We start from the raw sequence: 21,353 nt of genomic DNA, 5'->3' as shown, positions 1-21,353 counted from the left end.
GGCTGTGTACGTGCTATTTCTAAAGGGTGCTAAAGGCGTAGATGTATGGCAAGAAGTGCATGGCTAGGATTCCGCAAAATTATGGCTGCGTACACAAGCTCAAGTTCATTTCACGTAAAAAATAAAATGTCTGGGTTGCGCTTTTCAAGTTATAATGAGGGTAATTTGTACTTGGAACAATTTCTTGATGTTGAGGAGCACTCCTACTGATCTTATACCAAACACCTTCGTTTTTTTTTTCGGGTCTCCAAATACCCTATTTAATTTCGGGTTGTGTGAAGTTGAAAGCGGACGCACGAGGGGGGCGGTGCGTCGGTCGAATTAGGTGTGTCGTAGCGGCACAGAAAGAAAATGACCACGGATCCACTTTTTTGCTGCAAGTGTCATCAAAACTCCATCGTCTTCTGCCGTCTGAGCCTCGCGACACCCTTTCCTTTTCCTTTCCCCCGAGATCCTCTCTTCGTCTCTTCAACTGGGTTTTCTCGCGTTTGCTCAGCTTTGCGCCCCCAGTTGGAACTTTGTTTTCATTGTGCTAGCGGTGGCTGGACGACGCATACGCCTGATATATAATCTGATCTCGCATATCTTTGATACAAGTTTTTATGACGTTTTACGTATTTGCGTTTGTAAATATATATGCCATGTCAAGCAATTAAATCAAGCGTGCTACTGGAAGTTATGCAGTCATTCCCTGCCTTCAATACACCTAATGTCTTGCTTCCTTGTCAGTGTGGATGTGTATGATGCATGCCACCTGATGCCAAAATCTGAGTCAGGCGTGCCGGTATATATTGAGTTACACATACGCACCAATCATCGTCAACCCTATTCGCTAATCAGTCCTCGTGAGTGCCAAAGCATTCTTCCAGCTGTCGGAGGGCAGTTGAATGGAGTGTCAGATAGATGAACAGACATAAATACAGGCAAAGTTTTTCACCCTTAGGTAGCCCAGGAAAACTATATTAGTTAAAAATAAACAAGAAAAACACAAGCGACGGAATATTGCTTCTCTGATCACGTCGGGATGAGGCACCATTGCTGCTTCGAGCGAGACGTCCGTACTAAAGCCTTTAGGAAACTGAAAAAACAAGCAATCTTTGTCTTCTGGGCGTATAGGACTGGCGTGTTTTTTCACAAGGATGGGGCTCTGAGCATGTGGTTGGTACGCTACATGCGCGGCTTGTAGAGCATGAAAAGCGGCAAAAATATGGTATTTCATCGCCTGAAAATTTCCACCTGAAGCACTCTGTTGCAAAATGTCCTTTGTGTGTCGCAGTACTTCTTTGAGCTTCTCCCGTTTGTGAACGTTAAGCGAAGTAAAATATGCTGGGCGAAACTCCAAGTACAAGTTATGGGGAAGGTGCGAACTCTGCTGACTTGAGCTGGTTTGTTCAAGACAGGGACACGAAATTGGCGTCGCAAAGGGGAGACCGTTCAAGTAAAAAAAACCGCAGCTTGTGGACGTGTCGGACGATTAAATAAATAATAGAGCAGAATAAACTATCGTTGGTCACACAATTTTAGATAACGTATTCGTATCTCATTCGGTGCTCCCGATATGGGCATTGTCATCGCCTGTATTCTGGATATTTTTAGTTATTCATACCTTTGAAATTTAAATAAGGCGTGAGATAGCCTTTCCTCTAGCGACCAAATCTACAAGCTAAATTTACCTACCTGCCTTATTTTAAGTTAGGCATTTCGGAAAATATTTTGGAATGTATTGGCGAACATTGATCGGTATTGCCGTAAAAATATCCACTAATCTAAGCTTTACTGCAAAATGGCATTCTTGGAATGTTGTTCTTAGTGTACATGTACATCAATGTTATAGCAAACATTATACGATGAAAACAGCACTTAACCGAGGACAGATACAGAAGTACACAGACACGAGCTGTCGTGTCCCAGTCTGCACTTATGGCCCTCCTCGCTTTCCTCGCTGCCCTGACGATCCTCGCTCTTGGGAGCGCTAGTTTCCCGATCCCCAGTTCTTAAAAGCGCTGTTTTCGCCGTATGATGCAGAACCTCCATAGCCGCCGCAAAGACATGGCGCTGTTGAAAGAGTAGTGGTTATTCCTGTAGTCTCTGGCTTCTTTTTTTTTTGCTGTAACGCAAAACAAAAATGTCCACATGTGCACAATAGTTGAGTGAGTGAGTGAGTGAGTGAGTGAGTGAGTGAGTGAGTGAGTGAGTGAGTGAGTGAGTGAGTGAGTGAGTGAGTGAGTGAGTGAGTGAGTGAGTGAGTGAGTGAGTGAGTGAGTGAGTGAGTGAGTGAGTGTAGGTAGGTGTCTGTAGTTTTGCGGGCCTCTTTGTGTGCATGTGTTGACGTATGTACAGGTCCACGCAGAAGTAAACGGAGCACGTGAGCGGTGGCCGAACTGCATCGCTGCGCCGCGTATGGGCGCCGAAGGGAACCATGTTATAGCGCCGGTCAAAGAGTGTGTTCGCACTGCCCCCGCCGACCTATCTAATATGTTTAATCGCCGCTCTGCTGGCGCGTCATGCTCGGTGAGACGGTCTTCAAAAGGCAGCGCTGGGCTATAGAGTGCGCTGGTTGCATTGGCGCTCGCGGGCATCAGCGGCGACCGAATCCGCTGCCCGTGAGCTGGACGAAACTGCGCGCGCCCGCAGACGTGCCTTGTTGCGCGCTGTAAAGGGCGGTATAAAATTGTAGGCCGCTGCGGTTTGGCATAGCATGTCATTGCGATATAATTAATTGTAAGGTAGCAACTAAATTGCCGCGTACAATATAGAAAGTACATTCACAGACGTTTCGGTTGTTCGAAAAAAAAAATCTCGCTTACAAGATTTCTTCTTTAATGTTGGGTTTGTCCCAAGTTATTGCTGCCGATCAGTCCTGGTTTGTTCTGAAGAAAGAGAACTAAAAAATGTCCATGCGGTGGAAATTCTGCATTAGAGAACACCGTAAATAATAGGTACAATCGTTGCCTGCTATTACAGCGTGCCTCATAGGGCGCATATTTTGTTGTCGCATTAACGCTTTCGCTCCCGTTGACGAGGATACCCGTCATAAGATTCTGTACCAAATTAACCGATTAAGAATATGGTCGTCACCGGTCATGACGACTATCCTTGACGGCGCTTTTTTGCAGAACATTGAGGTCATGCAGCGAAGCCATCTTTCAACTCAATGCAGAGTTTAATGTAAATCTGCAACACTATCTTAACTAATATAAGGTGCTCGTTAAAAATAACAACGTCGGTTTTAATGCGACAACACAACGTGCGCCATATGAGGCCCGCTGTAATAGCAGGCAACGATTGTACCGATTCTTTATGGTTTTCTCTAATACAGAATTTCCACCACGTAGACATTTTTTATTTCCCTTTCTTCAGAACAGACCTGGACTGGCCAGCAGAAATAACTTGGGGCAAACCCAACATTAAAGAAGAAATCTCTTAAGCGAGATTTTTTTTTGAACAACGGAAATGCCTGTGAATGTGCTTTCTATATTGTACGTGGCAATTTTTTGCCGGCTTACAATTAATTATATCGCAATGACATGCTACGACAAAGCGCAGCGGCCTACAATTTTATACCGCCCTTTACAGCGCGCAACAAGGCACGTTTGCGGGCGCGCGCAGCTTCGTCCAGCTCATGAGCAGCGGATTCGGCCGCGCTGATGCCTGCGAGCGCCAATGCAACCAGCGCCACTCTATAGCCCAGCGCTGCCTTTTGAATACCGTCTCGCCGAGCATGACACGCCAGCAGAGCGGCGAATAAACATATCAGATTGGGCGGCGGGGGCAGTGCGAACACACTCTTCGACCGGAGCTCCATGGTTCCCGTCGGCGCCCATACGCGGCGCAGCGATGCAGCTCGGCCACCGCCGCTCCCGTGCTCCGTTTACTTCTGCGCGGACCTGTACATGGGCATCTGTTCGTGTTTGCCCTGTGAGCATGAGAGTTCAAATTCATACCAGAAAAATTATAAGGAGACAATAGAAGCTGAAGGATTATTTTTTTGTTTCTGTAAATGCAAGCATATTGACTCTTTAAACCTACTTCGATGGTTATTCGGTGACAAACGTTACAGTTTTTGACGATCAATAGATTACGAAATGAGCGATTTATTTCCCTTGACCCCTTCCATTCTACCTTCAAAGAAGGGCACGCAATGACGACTTCACAGTGGATCCCTGAAAATCTGACAAAACAAATACAGCTGTTGCACAGCAGAAGATGTATAAAGCCTTCGCAGCATTCCTTGGATTGGGAACTAGGGATAGGCTTTGATCAAGTTTCCAGTCACGCAGCCGATTTCACTCGTGGGTTCTGACTTTTAGCACTTGTCCTAACGTGCGTTGGCCAGCAGGACATGCCGTCCTTCGCGGCATGTCCTGGCTAGGTCTCATATTATGTCGTCCGCAGACATCACGTATTTTCTGCGCTTTGAGCTTCAGGTTAAGGCGTGGGCACGTTCTCCCGTCTTAGTTTTAAAGCGAAGCTGTTATCACTTCGTTAGTCGCTATTTATCCGGTCGCCCATGTGCCCAAGCAAAGTCGACGGGGGGACGAAGGCCGGACAGCAGAAAAACAAAAAGGGAACAAGGGAAGAACAGAATGAATGCCATGGAAGCAGTCATGTATTAACGGAGAGAAAGAAAACAAACAAAAAGATTGGCTGCGAAAGTGCCTACCTCGCTGCAAATGTCAACGAACGGCGATAGACTTCTGCCGACCCGTCAACGTAAATACCCCTGATATCCTTTCAACCGACCTCTCATGCTCTTTCTCTGCAGTTTCGCTCCTCCAATGGTAATCACAGGGGAGGTTTCTCGACTCATTCAATTTTTCCCGCGTTTTACTGCACGCGACATCTCCATGAAACTTTTGTCACGTTTAAACTTGTAACCCCGCCCCGATGGGGCGCCGCAAGCGCTTATTCTATTTAGAGGTCCAAACAATTTTTCAGAGCGTATTTGCCCACGCTAGCGCGAAGATGAGGCGGCAATGTAATTTTCACAAAACGAATGATGAAAACTTATTGAAGTTTTACCTCAAATATGCCAAATGTTTCCTTTTTGCTTTACAGTGTTTACAAGTATATATTGCCACATATCTAGTCATTTAGAAATGCTTCGCCTAAATTACCTTCCCGTTCAAAAATTTAACTCTAGGCCGGACGGCTGAATGGAGGGACAGACCGACTGATGTACAGACAACAAGTTTCGCGTTTAATTAGCCTAAGAAAAACTACCGTCTTTAATAAGTGAAGCCCATATCCTTTTGAATTGGTGAGCATCTCGTCACTCTGCCTTGCGAACGTGAGGCTTGGCCCCACCTGAATGATTTCATTCGTCTGCGCGTCTTATAGCGTCGGCTTTGGCTGTATACGCTCCTTGACAACGCGTAAAAGCGTTGGCAAGGGAAACGAGATGCGTCGAGAGGGCGCCAAGGCAGGAGGCACGGCGAGCTCCGACTTGGCGTCGTCCTTGCAAAGTCGTCACCGTTGCGTTCTGCAACAGCGCTGCCTGTTGTAGAACAGCGTGCAAAGCAAAGCTCTCTTCGCGTGCTTTCTCCGCTCTCTCGTTCTGAGCATCTGTGTCGCTCGCTCTATTGACGGCTCGACGCCTCGCTGACGAGGGACGTAAAAGTTTGGCCGGCGTGCCCCATTCATTGCTCATGCAATAAAAAAATACAAGCTAAGAAAACAATGAACCCGACACGGTGTTGAAATGCCGCTCAAGGAGAGAGAAGACTCCGCCACATTGTCCTGCGGGGAGAATACGAAAAAAGTTTCCAGGCCACGTTAAGAACACGTGCAGAATACGCCGTTATTAAGGAAAAACCACCGGCGACCAAGCCTCGGCTGGTTTAACACGAAATAACGGGATATCGAGAAGGTAGGCACGTCACAGTTCACCAGCCGCCCTCCTCTGCGGGCCTGAATCACACGACAAACCTTTATTGCTAAAGCGATTGGCAACTCGCGTGGGCCGAATTATCGGAGCCCCTGTCACACATTCACCCCCCAAAATGGCTGAAGGATGGCAGACAAAATTTCCAATACAAGAGCAGTATCTAACGTACCTCACACGTGCCCACAAACCACGGCAAAATGTTCGCAACCCAAATTATCTTTCGCGACGAAATAACATCCCGTAGAAGAAATTAAATACAATTCGCGATAAGCAAATCAGACATAAGAGTCAAATACCGCACAGATGTTGTTATTTCATCTTATTTCACCAAAAATATGTCGATATTTTCTGCCGTTTTTTTCGTAGGGCGAAGAGTGAACAGAACAAGAAGCAAAAATCCCCTCACCATCCATGCTGCGTCGGCGTAAAGTATGCACCTTCTTTTAAAATCCCAGTTCGTTGGCTGCTCTCCCGCGACGTTCCTGCGACCTGTCGGCCCGTGGTGGACCACGTAGCACTGATCCGGCGTCACAAAACCTGTTGACCCTTTCCCGCGGCCCTTGCCTGGTGTCCCCTGGCCAGCGACATCCATGTACTTCTTCCGGGGAAACCTCAAGGTTGGGGTATCTCCATGGTTGGTGACAGTTATCTCAATGATCACGTCACGAACTTTCACTTTCTTGAGAAAACTGCAGAACCAACTCGAGCGAAGATGAGAGTTGGTGCACTTACTCAGCCACAAGTCCGGTGTTCTTCGCCGTATACGCACAGTCGTTCTTACAAAGTTCTGCGAAACGGCGCGCACAGTCGCCTACGAAAGAATGGGGAGGAGTGCTTCTTTCCGAGGTTTAGTCGTAGACACAAATGAAAATGGGGCGCATTACAATTATACAAACGCTGTTTCAAAACAATAGGAATCAGTCGCAACTCCTGGCGTGCTCAAAAAATCAGCAGTTGTTGAACTTTCGCCTACCGCTCAGCGAGTCTACATTCTCTTCCAGCCGGCCTGCCAAGCGCGCGAAGCGATAGACGCCAAGGTGGGCGCAGAGCGGATCGCTATGTGTGGCAAGCAGCGCGTGCTCCGGGGGAGGGAGGGAGGTGCGTTTGGCGAGGACATTTCGTCGCTCATATTGCAGCGGCCGGGGAACGTGTTCTAAATTTGTAAAGCGACGCACTGACATCAACGCGAGCGGGGAGACGACGACGAGGGGCGAAGATGAGAGAGCCGAAGCAGTCAAGGGCCCTGCAAGGCTCCCGTCTCGCACTGGCCGCTTGGCATGAAGCCACGCCGCGGTGATTGCCTCTGCGAAGCTTGCTACGAACTCTCGCTGACACCAGTACCGGAACTATCGCTGCTGCTCTATAAAACAAACCGAAAGTTGGGTGGCGGACACCGTGGCTATTTTCTGCCAGGAGAAAAAAGAAAGCTGCCAATTTGCGCGCCTGTAATTCGTTTCTTTAAGAGAATACGTCTCCGCGCGGCAGTAAACAAGTTGGAGATGAGGCGTGGAACACTGCGCCCTCCTCTGGAAAGCAATGGTTTAACGCAAGATCGACGTTGGGTTTGTTGAAAGCTGTTCTTTTTCGGAGTCTTGTCCACGGATTTGGCTGATTTGGTTGTAGTCGTAAAATGATGTGCGGGGATGAGTCAGGAAATCCGGGAAGATGTTGGCTCAAGTGCCCATCTATGCTTCCCAATGTGGATCACTTGCCACTAAGAAAGACATGTTCATAAAGGGGCCCTGTATCTCTGACTACCTGCTTCCGCTGAGACGATTCATGCTGTATTTCCAAGTTAAGATACTCAATAAACACATTCATTTCAGCGGCATTTATTCCAGACAGTGCCTAGGCAGAAAATATTTCGCTAACCGCAAATAGAATGGCTTTGGAAAATTATTACGCCCATGTCCCTGAATAACGAGAAAATGTAGAACAACGAAGTGGTTTTCTGTCACTCACCGAGGGCACATACGTACTGTGTGAAACTGTGAAAGTGGCGAGAAATCTCGGCTTATGGGAGCAATGTAAGGAACCGCGCATTCATGTAGTCTTATTTTATGGGCCAGGGAAATGATGTTTTTAATAGCTCTAGCTATGTCAAAAATGCTATCTCAATCCAAATAAAAACCGTCGAACTACGTCCTCTGTACTTCTATTAAATAATACACCCTTTCAATATACACTTCGAGCCAATCCTTCCGTAATGTACGCATATATGTCCTCATCATTTTCATCATGATATTTGGCCTATCTACAAGTATTACCACGCCAAAGCTTTGGCGTTGCTTTCTAACTGCCCCCATCTTGTGCTGTCCTCCTGCATTCTTTATCAGCCACGTGTCCAATACATTTATTAAGTTTTCGCTCTTCTCACTCTCCTAGTCCCGTCTCTCCGTGGCCATTCTGCTACCCTCGTGGTCAAAGGTTGTTAGTTCTCCGCTCCAAGTTACAAGCACGTCTTCACTTATTCTGGCCATTTCAAGCTAGCACGTTCTCAACCGAATTCTCTCCTTAAACCAAGAAGCTCTTTCATAGCCCTAAGCTTCATTCCTATTCTTCTTTTTGCCACTACTCGTTAATCGAACACAAGTTTTTCCCTGATGCGAACTGCAAGTTTTTGAGTCCCTGCTTCATAAGTCGCCGTAGAAAGTTCGTATGCGCTGTATAAACTGCTTGATTTTTATTGAGCGGCGCACGCAACTATTCTCGACTTCGGACTCGGTACCGAATAATATTTTTGCCCCTAGTATTTCAATTCCTCGTTTTCTTCGCAAGGTTTAGATCGAATTCATAACTTAACTCAAAGTCAATTGTTTTTTGCTTTTGCGAGTATTTGCCTCCCTCGCATGATGAGGGCGCTTAATTTCTTGATAACATTACTTCGAATTTCGTTTTAGTTACCTCGAACCCTATTACTAAGCTTTTTTTAAATAGAGTTGGGGGAGTATCTTTTGCGAGTCTTCCCCAGAATCACTGTATCTCCGCTTGTGCGTATCCCTGTCTTTTCACGAACAAGCTCCGTAAAGAGAAATTGCTGCTTCGTAGGTTATATACATAATTTTAGGCGGGATTGTGTCCGCTGCATTGACGCCCGTCCTGATAGGAGACTTCCTACTTTGCTTATGAACGTTTATCGCTTCTGTATATTCCTTGTCTATGTGCCTCTTGAGCTTAGGTACATATCTACTACTCCAAATTCTTACAGTATTTCCGCCCCTGTGGGGGCGTGTATTGAAACAAATCCAATTTTTGTAGACTATGCATATATGCTAAATTTAAAGGTTGTTTACTCTACAGCGCCGGCTTTTTAATGGCGAGGTTCCTGCATGGAACATTAATTGTTGTTTGTTGGTCTTTCCTATACGCATCTTCTTCCCTTGCTAGTTAAACAAACTAATATCTACTTCGACACATAAAGGATAAGCTGATGGCTTTCTAATTATCAAGACCATCGACAACTCAATTCTCGCTAAGTTGAATTAAATTGGAATTTCCCCACCAAGCGGTGCCTTCGTTGTCCAACCGCCTTGTGAACGTAATTTTTCTAGGTTTTCAAGACCAATATCCCCTCCATCGTTATCAAAAAAGTCGTGGTTACGTCGTCGTCACCTTCGGCTTTCACCTTCTTCAATCCTTTGGACGCCTTTACCACATCTTCATTAGTTGTTCATAAAATTTAACGACACGAGCTTGTTCGTAAATTACTGCTTACTCGTCTGCTATTGGCAGAGTAAAAAATTACAAGAAACCTTTGCGCTACTTCCGTGACCTCGTCAATGCTCACATTGTCATCAGCTATGTTGTACGGAACGGTGTTCCAAGGAACGGCGTTCCTGGAACTTGTTCCTTTTTGGAGGAACGGAGTAACGCCACCGTTCCATTAAGGGTCGGTGGAACTGTAACGGCCGCTCGTTAGGTTTATAAAGGAATGGCAGGAACAGCGTTCCTTCTGCAAATGGTACTTCGATAGAATTTAGCTGTCTTGATTCCAAGGCTCGAGAAAAAAAAAATCCGCAAGTCGCTACTGCGTTTCTCTTCCTGTAAGCTGGCCAATATTCCCACCGTTCTGCGGAACGTGCTTCCTCGACGGTCAAAGGCAGAATAACCACGCAGCGGGCCGCAGCTTGTGCTTGCTCCCATGCTGGTTGAGCTTACGCGGCATTCGACTGGTGAATAGCGTAGCCGCGAGAATGCTTTTCACCTTTAATCGTTTGTCTGGTGAGGCCAGGATGCGCGTCTGACCAATTTCATTGTTCCCTCCCGGGGAAAGGTTGCCTAAGACTGAGCGGTTCTGCAGGTTCCTAGTGGAAACACCGTGTGTGTATGCTGCCAGGGGTAATTACCACATCAGTGCACGCGATGTGTGGGTGCGTTGTTGTCGGGAGAGTTGCGCTCGCAGTGAGGTCATTCGAAGGGTCACCGGCTATCAATAGAGCTGGGCGCGCCGCAGGGTCTCGGGATGTTCTACTGCTCAAAGTTAGAGTACGCGCGCAGTTCGTCACGGCGCGGTATGTCGCCGATCTGGCGGGAATCGGTCGACGGCAGGGCCAGGTACTTCTTGTATTGCACGCGATGAGTTCTCAAAGGACAGGAATTTTGTTATTTATGGGCCTAATTTTGTCGCTAGCCATATGGACAATACCTGAGAGAGGCCGCCCGAAGGTCGACGGCCAGCGTTCACAGTAGCTTATCGAAGAGCATTTGTGAAAATCCTCGCCGCAAATTTTGCAATTTTTTTGTTTTTTCGTTGTCGCGCATGCACAATGATATGCCCGTCGGTATTTATGTAATATTTCTGCGTGGAATATTACTTAGTTGCGAGTCCGCGCAAGTCCTTGTGTACTTCTCTCTGGGATGTGTTTTCCTTAGCGCAGCTATCAGCTTTTGATAATGTGCACCGACTCGCCCAACAACAACTCCGTATAAAGCAGTTACGTGCCTCGGCTTCAGATGTGGATGTTGCCTAAAATAGAGATACATTTTTTCTTTAAAAGGTAATTTGGTTTTGTTTTAAACCAGTGAAAGGTTAACGATGTTCTAGACGCATTTACGTTGTTATCTCGCAATTCTGCAATTTTTTAATCACTACTGCTATCATTATCGAACGGCATTTTTTCCCCATGTAGACCTGCATGGCAAAAGCGAATGTTATTTATAGCTAATTTTGTTCGCGTTGAATGACATTGGAGACCTATGCATTATTCCTTTCGACATGGTTTCTTATGCAAGAAATTTAATTATGTTCCTGCATGTGAGTAACTTTCTATTTGTACATCTGAGACGCAGTAACCTTACTCGGATTTGTAAGACCGAAGTGGAAAGTGCCATATGTGTTACACTTATAATAAACGAGCACCCAAGTCGCAGTTGGACATGTCTAGAGTTTGTCCGGGGCACGGAGAAAGAATAATTCTTTCTCATTGGTGCGGGGCTTCCTCAAAAAATTTGCCCAGGAGGCTTTCTTTGCATTCTGTTTGTCTCCAGATAATCCGCTACAGGCGGTATTCATATTCGTATAATATACGTAGTTCGATGTGAGTTTTATATTTCGCACTTTATTTCGCTTCAGGTCATCCGACACCATATTCTAATTTAAAGAATGAATTGCAACGTTAATGTACCGACACGTTCCAATGTCCGAAGTGGAACTGGAACGCGTTCCTTTCGCAATAGAGGAATTTGTAACGGGAACTCGTTTCAAAATTGGGACGGAACGAGGAACGAGCTTTCGTTACTGTTTTAGAGGAACGTGTATAACACTAGTTACTAGTCTTGCCTTTCCGTGTATTCTTTGAGCATCCGCCAATAGCTAGTGTCTTCTTAATTGCGTTTCCCCTACGGTGATGGTTCCAAGAATTTTATTTGGTTCTTCGTTACTCACTATTTCGCAATAATGGTTTCTCATTGAGTTAGCGTGCACAGAGAGAACTCGCGACGTATATTTACAAGGTCACAACTCATATTGCTACCGCTGACTTTGTAATCATCCTAGGTGGTCATTCATTGTGCGTAGATTTCTTCCTCATCGTAACTACCGCGAATTTGTTTGTAAGCGTCGTGAGAAACTCGTGCTTTCACCTCTTACTGATTGCAGGCTCGGTAGAGTCTTTATCGCTACTTTCGTACTTTCTCTTTTTCGATGTAGCCTAATTCTCCATTCATCAGAGTATAATCACTTCTCCTCCCCTGTCCTGCAAATAATTACATTGCAAAATATCTGAATCGTGGATTTCCACAAAGATCATTTCGCTTTTAAGTTCAATCTTTTGCATCCTGTATGCCAAATTTCTGTTTATTTACTTCAAGAAAAGTGTATGAGTTATCCTCAATTTTTTCTCCCCAAAAATAAACATCCCATAACGTCACCTACTCCGAATACTTATTTCAAAGTTTATCAAGGCTCGTTCGCTTACTTCTTTGTGTCCTACATTAGAGTTAAATTCTCATCAGTATAGAGTTGTGAGGATTGACCTTGTTAAAGCCAAAGCATAAAGTACCACATTCAGCAAAAAACACCGGTGTTATTTCATTTGGTGTCCCGGAAAAAAATGACCGCCGCACCAAAGAGAAAATAAATAAACAAACGTATGTGTGATACGATGAGATTTGAACGCGTGCCTGTGCAGTAGCAGCCTAGCGCTTTAGTAATATTCCCAACCGCACTATCTGTTCACATTTTTAACACGAAAGTGTTTTATGCCTAGTTACACAAACCTCACCGACGTCATATCCAATCACGGAAATGGCATCACCAATAAAGTTCCATCGGCGCGGCGGCGCTGGGATTCGAGCCCACGATCAGTCCGGCCCAACGGGATGTGTGCAACGCCCTGCAAACTGAGCCGTGAAGTCATGCCCGCAAAGCTGTACGAACGCGCTTTATGTCCTTCCCGCTAACTTCTCTGTTAAGATAATGCTGCCGTCTAGAAGAAGTGAACCGAAGTAGTGCGTCATGACGCTAATGAGCGCTCATAGTTGGTGCCTCGATAGGGCAGCGTACAGCAGCGGAACCTGGTATGTTTATCCATCCGCCGCCTATGTGGAACTCCGCTCAGCTTGTGAAACATCGCCGCCGCGTTCCACAATCTGAGCTCGTCGCAACGCAAGCGTCTGGCATACACGCCATGGAGCAGGACCTATGTGGTCACACCTTTGTCTAAGCGACCCGCCAGCACGACGTCGTTCGCCAGCTGCACGTCGCTCGTCAAGTGCACCCACAGACTGCTTCCGACCCACAAATCACGTTTCTTTCGCTGTAGCGGACCATGACTTCACCAAACGATTCGCTGACAACTCGTTCGGTTTCGTTGTCACGGTTTGCGAGCGCCTAAGGTTTCAATAGGATTTACGCCATGTTCCGGCGCGTGTAGTCCAGTGTGTAATGTTGGTGCGTCTAACGTTGCCATGCCAAGGAAATATAAAAAAGGTGTGTAAGTTCATATCGATGCACAAAAAACATTCAAATGCTCCTGTGATGGCACATTTTACTCTCGTGTTATACCGATTTGTATGAAAAAAGGATCAACCATTTTCTTTTTATTACTACCGGCTTTGTACAGCGACAACAAAATTAAAACAATAACACATTATTCTACCACAATATAACGACAAAACCTTACCAGCTACTAAGGGTGGTACCTATGAAAATAGTTTCTGGTTAACCAATTCATCGGGCATGAGAGCTCAATCAGGTTGCTGGTGTCACATTTTGATTGCATCCCCGATACAAGCAATCCTTGCAATGAATACTCTCTCGACGGTCGTCCGTCTGGGTCTGCATGTCGCACAGCCATAAGAGCTGTCCAAAGACTGTGCAGACTCAAGGCTGCTAGGGCTACAGCAAAAGTTGCTACTGATGTTCCTGTTTTCCTTGGGATATACACCCTTGTGATATTGTCCAGGAATACGAAGCTGTGAGGGGCAGTGTGCCCGGCTCACAAAATTTACAAAACTATGAATATAAAACGTGAATGTTTTGTAGTTTTTCGTCCCGCCTGAAAACTGAAGGTGATCGCATTGACTAGAACATGTGCACATGATCCCCGCAGAACCTTGATTCTAAGAAAACTGCGCTGTTTGCAACTCTGCTTTCTGACATAGTTCTGACGTAAGAAGCAGCAGCAAAAGTGATGGAAGAGACGCATACGCGGTGTAGCAGAAAAAAAGGCGAATGTTCAGCGCCTAAAGAAAACGGAGCAAAAGCGAAAGAAAAAAAGATGCAAATGCGCTGTCGAAGCAAAGACGCTTTTAAGAGGTATCGCCAGGCTGTCGCCATCAAAGCAAATAAGCACATCTCTGGGGAATTGCTTATGACTAATTGGAATACCTGCAGAAACACTGAAGAGCCTCGTCTTAAGTAAAAGTTAGAAAATAGGCTTGCCCACCTTAAACTTATAGTCATAATTATCTACTTTGCAACTACAGCTACCATTTGGCGTGCTGTAGAAACATTCCACTTTCGCTGTCTTGGCCTAGAAAAATTCTGTCCCAAGCTTGCTTTTTGGCCCGGAGGTCCTCTTCAGCCCGCAAGAACCCGTCTGAGCTGTTCAACAGTGTTTTCCATAGCTCAGGAAAGGAACGGGTGTCGGGGAGTGGCAGGGTTTGTGTGTGAATTCTAAGAGGATCTGTTGGAGGGTACCTAACTGTGTGAAAATTTGCATGGAGCAGTGCACTCTGAAGTGTAGGGTTTAATTTCATTCTGTCTGGGCGTTCGAGCGCACATGGTATTATTATTTCTTGGGGATAAGGTGCATTACAAACAGCTGCTGTCGTTATGAAGCGATATACAAGAATTCGCAGAAAGACCGGTTTCAAAACATTGCCGAGCCACAACTTTGTTTTGCTTGTCAACCCACACTAGGCGCACACATGTACCAGCCCAGAATATTTACAAGTTGCACGGCCACACTTCGTGTCCCGCCATTGTTTGCTGTTTAATGGCGTACAAGAACTCCTCAAACAGCAGGAAAACTTTTCTCTGCACCTGCCTTTCCTTCTTGTGCAACCAGTTATACACAATTTGGTCAACTTGAAGTTTGGTTCAAAGTGTGGCTGCACTAAACCTTGGTCTGCCACGTTGGTTAACAACTTCGAAGTTGGTCGGCTCATTATACATATTGGGCTATCGCTCTGCCCAAATAAACGCACTTTTTCAAAGAGGAGAGACATCAATTTATTCAGCAAGAAACAACGACGTAAGCCAGCGGTAAAATATCTTAGCACGTTTAATACTTACGACGCTTGCTTGCGAGTGCGCTGTGCCAAGTGCACAGTACTCATCGTAGCGTTAACATGTTGCAAAAGTTAGTTCAACAAAATGAACGTACTGAAAAGTAGGTTCGCAATATTAGTGAGAGACAGCGACGGGAGGACGCGAAGAGCGAGTATAATTTGCGGGGTTTTCGGCGCCTCTACCCGCTGGCTCTAGGCGAGCCACCCTAGATTCTTTTTCCGCAACAAAATTTTGATTTAATGTTACAGCGCCCTTCTAGTATGCCTTGGTGAAGTCGGAGTAGTGTCCCAAAAACAAGGTGAGGAAGCGCTGAGCTAGCATGGAAACTTAGACTCAAAATATCTACAAAACAGCAGGTTAAAAAGATAAAAAAATTAAGCCGGTGAAGTTTTTGATATACGAGCGAGCCGTCTGAAACATTGATAGGTATCGAAACTAATAGAAACTGAAATTCGAAAATTGGCGCAGAAAAATTGGACAAGAAGCATTCACTGATACTTGACATCCGGGGCAAACCGACGGAACTACACATTGCGCTCGAAGCTCCGGCCTCTTCTGAGACCTCACAATATGCCCCTATTCGCTTTCCGATATATTCTTCAGTGCGTTTAGTACGTTCTTTTTTACACGTCCAGGTAAACGCATTAATAGGAAAGCATATGCTTCCACATATTCTACCTGCAAATACCAGGGCTTCCAACTTCTTCACGAACGGCGCGCTCAAACCAGCCCTGTATTGTACGAGCTCAATCGCGGGAAGAGAGTCCCTGATTAGCGATCACCCGTCTGCCTCATGTCGAGCGGCAAGTAAGCCCGTGTTGCAACGTACTTAATGAACAACCCTCAAACTACTTCTAGACTGAATGTGTGAGAGGCGCTGGTAACGCTGGCATCGCGAACACGTGATTACTTAATGCCTTCCTGACACCGCTTACCTGTTTTCAAAATGCGATTACAGGCATTCAAGAGATCTGCTTCGCCCGAATTCTGCATTGCCAGAGATTGCATTGCGAAGCACGAACGGCTGCCAGAAAGGCGACTCACCTGAAATAGTGTCGACGCTCTTGGCCGGCGACTGGTTCCCTTTCCCACCAATAGCGCAGTGCATGGCGGCGCCTATGACTCGAAATAAAGATTTCGCTTGCACTCTGGGCTGTATCCCAGTCGCAGGAATTGGTACCGCTTCCCTAGCTGCCGTGGTTAGTATATCAACGCGTGAGTATAACTGAGAGCTCTGACCTCCCACAACGGTGGTCCCAAGCAGCGTACTGCTAAGCCCAGCACGATATACTGTTCTGTGCCGAGGGCCCGCGCACATTTTGGGCGCAGCGGACGAGCCACCGAAACCGCCCAATTATTGACATCGGGACCCCTCTCGCCTCCTCTCTTTGCGCTCATCAACTTCGTGCAACTACGTGGACAGAAAGTCAAGGTGGGCCGCACGTGACGGTGACACTGTCAGGACGAAAAATGTACATGGCAACAATGAAATGGGTGTCCCGTGGAACCAAATTTATGCTCTGTGCATAATGCAAAAGAGAGAAAAAGGATATTGGGAGAAAGTGCCAGGGAGGTGAAACAACGTGGCTACCGCTTTGGCCGTAATAACCGCCTCCCCACACACACACACACACACGCGCATACACGCACTATCTCTACCCCCAAAATATGTGAAGTTAAAAAAGCGTAGGAACATAGTAAATGCGCAACGCACCATTGAAAATAAAATTAAGGCTAGTTATGTAAACTGTTTAGAATTTCCCGCTAAAAATGGGTAAAAGGTGGAATGCCATGGGCCAAGGTAAACCAAGCGGCAGCGCGGGGCGGCAAGGCCGAACGCATTGCGTGCTATTGAGTAAGAGATTTGTAGGGTTCCAGGCAATACCAAAGACTACCGACACGGTGCCCCAGTTGTGCCTTGGTTACCGGCTCTATTGCGTCATCCAAAAATGTCGTTAGTGTGCGTAGAAGGTAAACGTTATTTCTGGTTTTCTCATGGTGCACGAACCGTGTTGGCGGACACGCTCTCTTGAGCACCGCCGAAAGTGAGGCTGCTCTCTCAGGCGTGGCCAGTTTCGCAAGGGTATGGAGGGCCTGTTCCTGCCACCCGAATACCCTCTGCCATGTACAGCACCCGAATACGCCGAAAGACGGTGAAAACGAGTTTAATCGCAAATTATAGGAGCCTACTGACCAAAAAGCAAGACAGTGTAAGAACAGGGAAAACCATAGGATGGGGGCGGGGTTGTTAGCACCTGTACCAGGAAAAAAAGTATTTTTTGCCTCATAATGTTTTGTGCCTGCCCTAAGCAGCGCTAGTATTAAACCAAGAGTATTAAATTTAGGTATCTTAGTCCTTTTTCTTAAGATGTCACGTCATCACGCCGCTAGAAAGGTGAAACTAATAGAAATCATCAGCAAACATTATTATAAGCAGCATTGCAAATCAGGCAAGACGTTTGCGCTTGCCACGAAAAAGGCGAAGGTTATTTGATAAAATTATGCCTGAAACAATTGTGTTAACTGAGACTTGCAAGATGCGGCACCGTTTAAGTTTGCGCTTTTAGGCCCTTACATATTAGAACGGTACCAGTCAGAGAAAGCTGGATAGAAAGGTATAGGTACTGGGTCACATGAAATGTGGCGAGGGGAAAGAAAAAAAAAACTGCAGAGACCACAACGCAACGTCATCTGAAGCAAATATATTCCATCTATTTTTGTTTGTATTTATGTGGGCCTGTATTTATTGAATGAATTTACTAAGAATAAAACTTGATTGAGATCACGCTTCGTCTTTACGTTTTTCAGCCGACTTCCGTTCAAAGGCCAACCGAGTGGGATGAAAACTGAGAATATTAGAAAATTCCTCCAGCACTGAGTAAGAATCGCCTTGATGGGGAGGTAACGCAGCCCAGATGAATGCGAGCACATGTTAATAAACACTTTACCGGCGGTATATTTGTACAGTACAGTAGCAGGCCAAGCCGTAGGAGAAATCTATCTGATTGAAAACGGAAGCATACAACCATGAATATCCCATAATAATAAGATGCGCTATTTGTCCCGACCAGCTAGGTTACCATACCGTTACTGGCATTCTGGTGGTCAGGCATGTCCCTTCAAGCGCTTTACGGGCGCTCTTTTAGATTCAAGCGTTTCAGGTGACCTAAGTAATCCAGCGATTCGCTATATTTTTACAATCGGAACACGCTTACAACATACGAAAACATTTTGAAGGCAGTTTTTAGCATAAACGGTCATTGCATCCGCAAGCCAGTTCCGCAGCGCTCAGACGGGGAAATTTACTATCTTCCCGCGTATTAGAGAGTTTTAGCAGTCCCTCTATTGAGTTGTATACGTAGTTACCATAATTACCGGAACCCGACTTTGCACGCGTGCTCAGAAGGGCGGGGAGGACGGGCGAGGTGGCGCACCCCACCGTGGCGAATGCACGGCCATGGCCAGGGCCGGCCCGTGGAACTAATCCCTCTGCCTCGACGAATGCACAAGTGCCCAGACGGGTCCCGGTAAACACGGTAACTACGCACACGACGGAACACACGGACTGCTAAAACTCTCTGTTGTGTTGCACACAGGACCTCATCTACTCCTCCGTTAGCAGCGCACATGATCGCAGTATGCGGGGTAGGGCAGCAGTCTATACAGAGACTGGCTGAAGCTTACTAGGGTGGGGACGAACGTAATACCGTAGCTTGCGCCAGCTCTCACCAATTTTTTACGAATTACAACAAGGCTTCGAAAGTTGCACCGGCACAAGCTATCTCAATTAAATGGAAAAACGACCAAACGTCTTTCTATGTGGGTGCATCCCCGTATCCGCACCATCCCTCCGATACGGCCTGGCAGTTAATAGACAGAAGCAGAAAATAACGTTAAGCACTGTCATCACCACAGCGATTGATACTGCTGAGGGAGACGCAATAGCTCACGCCATGACTACTGACCAAGACACAATCACAATGATCACAGACTCTCAGGCAGATTGCAGGCATTCGATTCCCGACCGCAGCGGCCGCTCCTGATGGAGGCGAAAAGCAAAAACGCCCATGTGTACGAGATTTCGGCGCACCTTAAAAAACCCCAGGTGGTCAAAATTAATCCAGAGCCCTCCACTACGGTGCGCTTCATCGTCTGCGTTGCGTCGGCGCGTTAAACCATACAATCGATCAATCAGATTGCAGGCATTATGCACTGGTACGCGTTTCCAAAATACAGTTTATATTCTACAAAAGAACCTGAACACTGCAGTAGTCAATTTAGCTGGGTTTATCCCACGAGTCCCTCGAGGAACCCGCCGCAGTGGCTCAGTGGCTAAGGCGTTGCGCTGCTGAGCACGAGGTCACGGGTTCGAGTCACGGCCGCGGCGGCCGCTTTTCTGATGGAGGCGAAAAGCAAAAACGCCCATGTGTACGACATTTGCGCGCACGTTAAAGATCCCTAGGTGGTCAAATTTATTCCGGCACCCTCCACTGCGGCTCGCCTCATCACCTGCGTTGCGTCGGTGCGTTAAACCCCACAATCAATCAATCAATCAATCAATCAATCGATCAATCAATCAATCAATCAATCAATCAATCAATCAATCAATCAATCAATCAATCAATCAATCAATCAATCAATCAATCAATCAATCAATCAATCAATCAATCAATCCCCGAGGGATTGATTGATCCCAATCACTCGCGAGGGATTGATTGGTCGCCGCGAAATTTCCCCCATTAACACCGGAAATTTACGAGATCAGATGCCATTGCCTTCAGAAGACTCCAAACCAACACCTATCCGCACCGCACCCTGCTACATGCCACATATCCTAGGAGTGTTAAGCCAAATCCGACTACTGCCCATCACGCGGCAACCTATGCCATCACGTACGGGATTTCTAACGCAAGACACGTGTATAACCCACCTCAAACTCATCCGAACAGTAGGCGGTGCGGCTGGCCAGCTGAACGAACGATCTTCAACTGATGAAAAACTCCCGCGCAGCAAGCCACAGCCAGGCCATTCCGGTCTGAGTATCTCCACCAGGCGGGTGACCTCACAGACCCACTTATTGTTCCTCCAATATTTTATTCATTCATAATTCTCACCTTAAATCTTGGTTTTCCATTCTAAGCTGACACGATAATGATTATTGGTTCTGTTCTCCATTTAGATGACAGCGATGGCAACAGTAATGAGCATAATTGTTGGATCACATAAAGTGCACAGGTACGATGATTCATCTTGACCAGTAACTTGCGTTTTCTCGCCAGTTCTATTTTCTGTCCCGCTTAAACTTCTCGTTTCTCTCTCCTCTGGTGCCAGGACAATGATGACCTAAGTTCTGTACCCCCCTCAGGTCAACAAAGTCAACGATGACCTGTGGTGGGGAATATTTATTACAGGCGACGTGAGAACCGGATATTTTACAACCAGCTGGCACTACGTCCCTCATTTGTGAGCGTTCTGTCATATCTAGGCCTAAGAGGTGACATATATGCGTGTACAAAGCACGCCTTACAGCGGCTCCAATGTATTCGCGTATGGAAGTGCCTTCCGTCCGATGGTTCACGGAAGGCGTTCGCGGGCTGCTTAGCCTCATAATGCAAGCTTGTACATTTTCCGATTCTCAAAATCGTCCCCATCAACCTGTCGAAGGGGAAGAAACATTGGTTTAAGCGAGAGCCGAACAAAAAGTCTTGCCTTTGCGTATAATTTGCTGTTTTAACAGGGAACAGTACACCGCGTAGAAGGGCCAGGTTGACCATTCCATTATTCCCATAAAAAACTCGGCTTAAGGCCCGCAGAATGACGTTATAAAGAAATGTGCGAACGGTAAGCTGTACGTACATTATCCAGACTTAGTAACAGCGACCCGAGAACGTTTTTTCAACCCACCTAATGGCCTACTGCTTTAAGGTAATACTATCAAGCGCAGATGCTGAGTCACGTCACGATTTCTATAGGAATTGACTGTCGCACTGCTTAAGTGGTGCAATTAATGAGCTTCGCAAGAGGACTTAATCTGTTTGATGGCCAGTTGGAAACTTTAATAGCGAATCCCAATTAAGCATGAAAACGTTACAACGTGTGTGGTTGTTCGTGGAGGTCGCTGATTTCATTCTACACACGTCCGGCCGCCGCCGACAGCCAGTGGTTCAGACGAACATGGGCGCGGCTGCTGTTTCCCCTTATATCATGGCTGCCAGAGGCAAAAATAAGTGT

At 46.4% G+C, this 21,353-nt stretch overlaps 1 protein-coding gene across 7 annotated transcripts in view; it reads right to left on the bottom strand.

The window, feature by feature from the left end:
* LOC144164348 (Kv channel-interacting protein 4-like) overlaps positions 1-21,353 on the bottom strand; it is a 560,797-nt gene that overhangs the window by 102,381 nt on the left and 437,063 nt on the right. Inside the window, exon 1 of one of the 7 annotated variants that reach the window (XM_077694859.1) lies at positions 16,167-16,314. The exons of 5 other annotated variants lie outside the window; for them this stretch is intronic. In XM_077694859.1, coding sequence (XP_077550985.1) covers positions 16,167-16,230 — 64 coding nt within the window. In that variant the 5' untranslated portion in view covers positions 16,231-16,314. Of the gene's footprint in view, positions 1-6,293; positions 6,997-16,166; positions 16,315-21,353 lie in introns of those variants that run through there. One more of the 7 variants, XM_077694864.1, reaches the window with a different exon arrangement.

This window comes from Haemaphysalis longicornis, unplaced genomic scaffold (assembly GCF_048455015.1).
Source record: "Haemaphysalis longicornis isolate Haplotype H1 unplaced genomic scaffold, Haemaphysalis longicornis Haplotype H1 scaffold_13, whole genome shotgun sequence".
Taxonomy (NCBI): Eukaryota; Metazoa; Arthropoda; class Arachnida; order Ixodida; family Ixodidae; genus Haemaphysalis; species Haemaphysalis longicornis.
The sequence above is the reverse complement of the archived record's forward strand: the minus strand, read 5'-3'. Positions and strand labels throughout refer to the sequence as shown.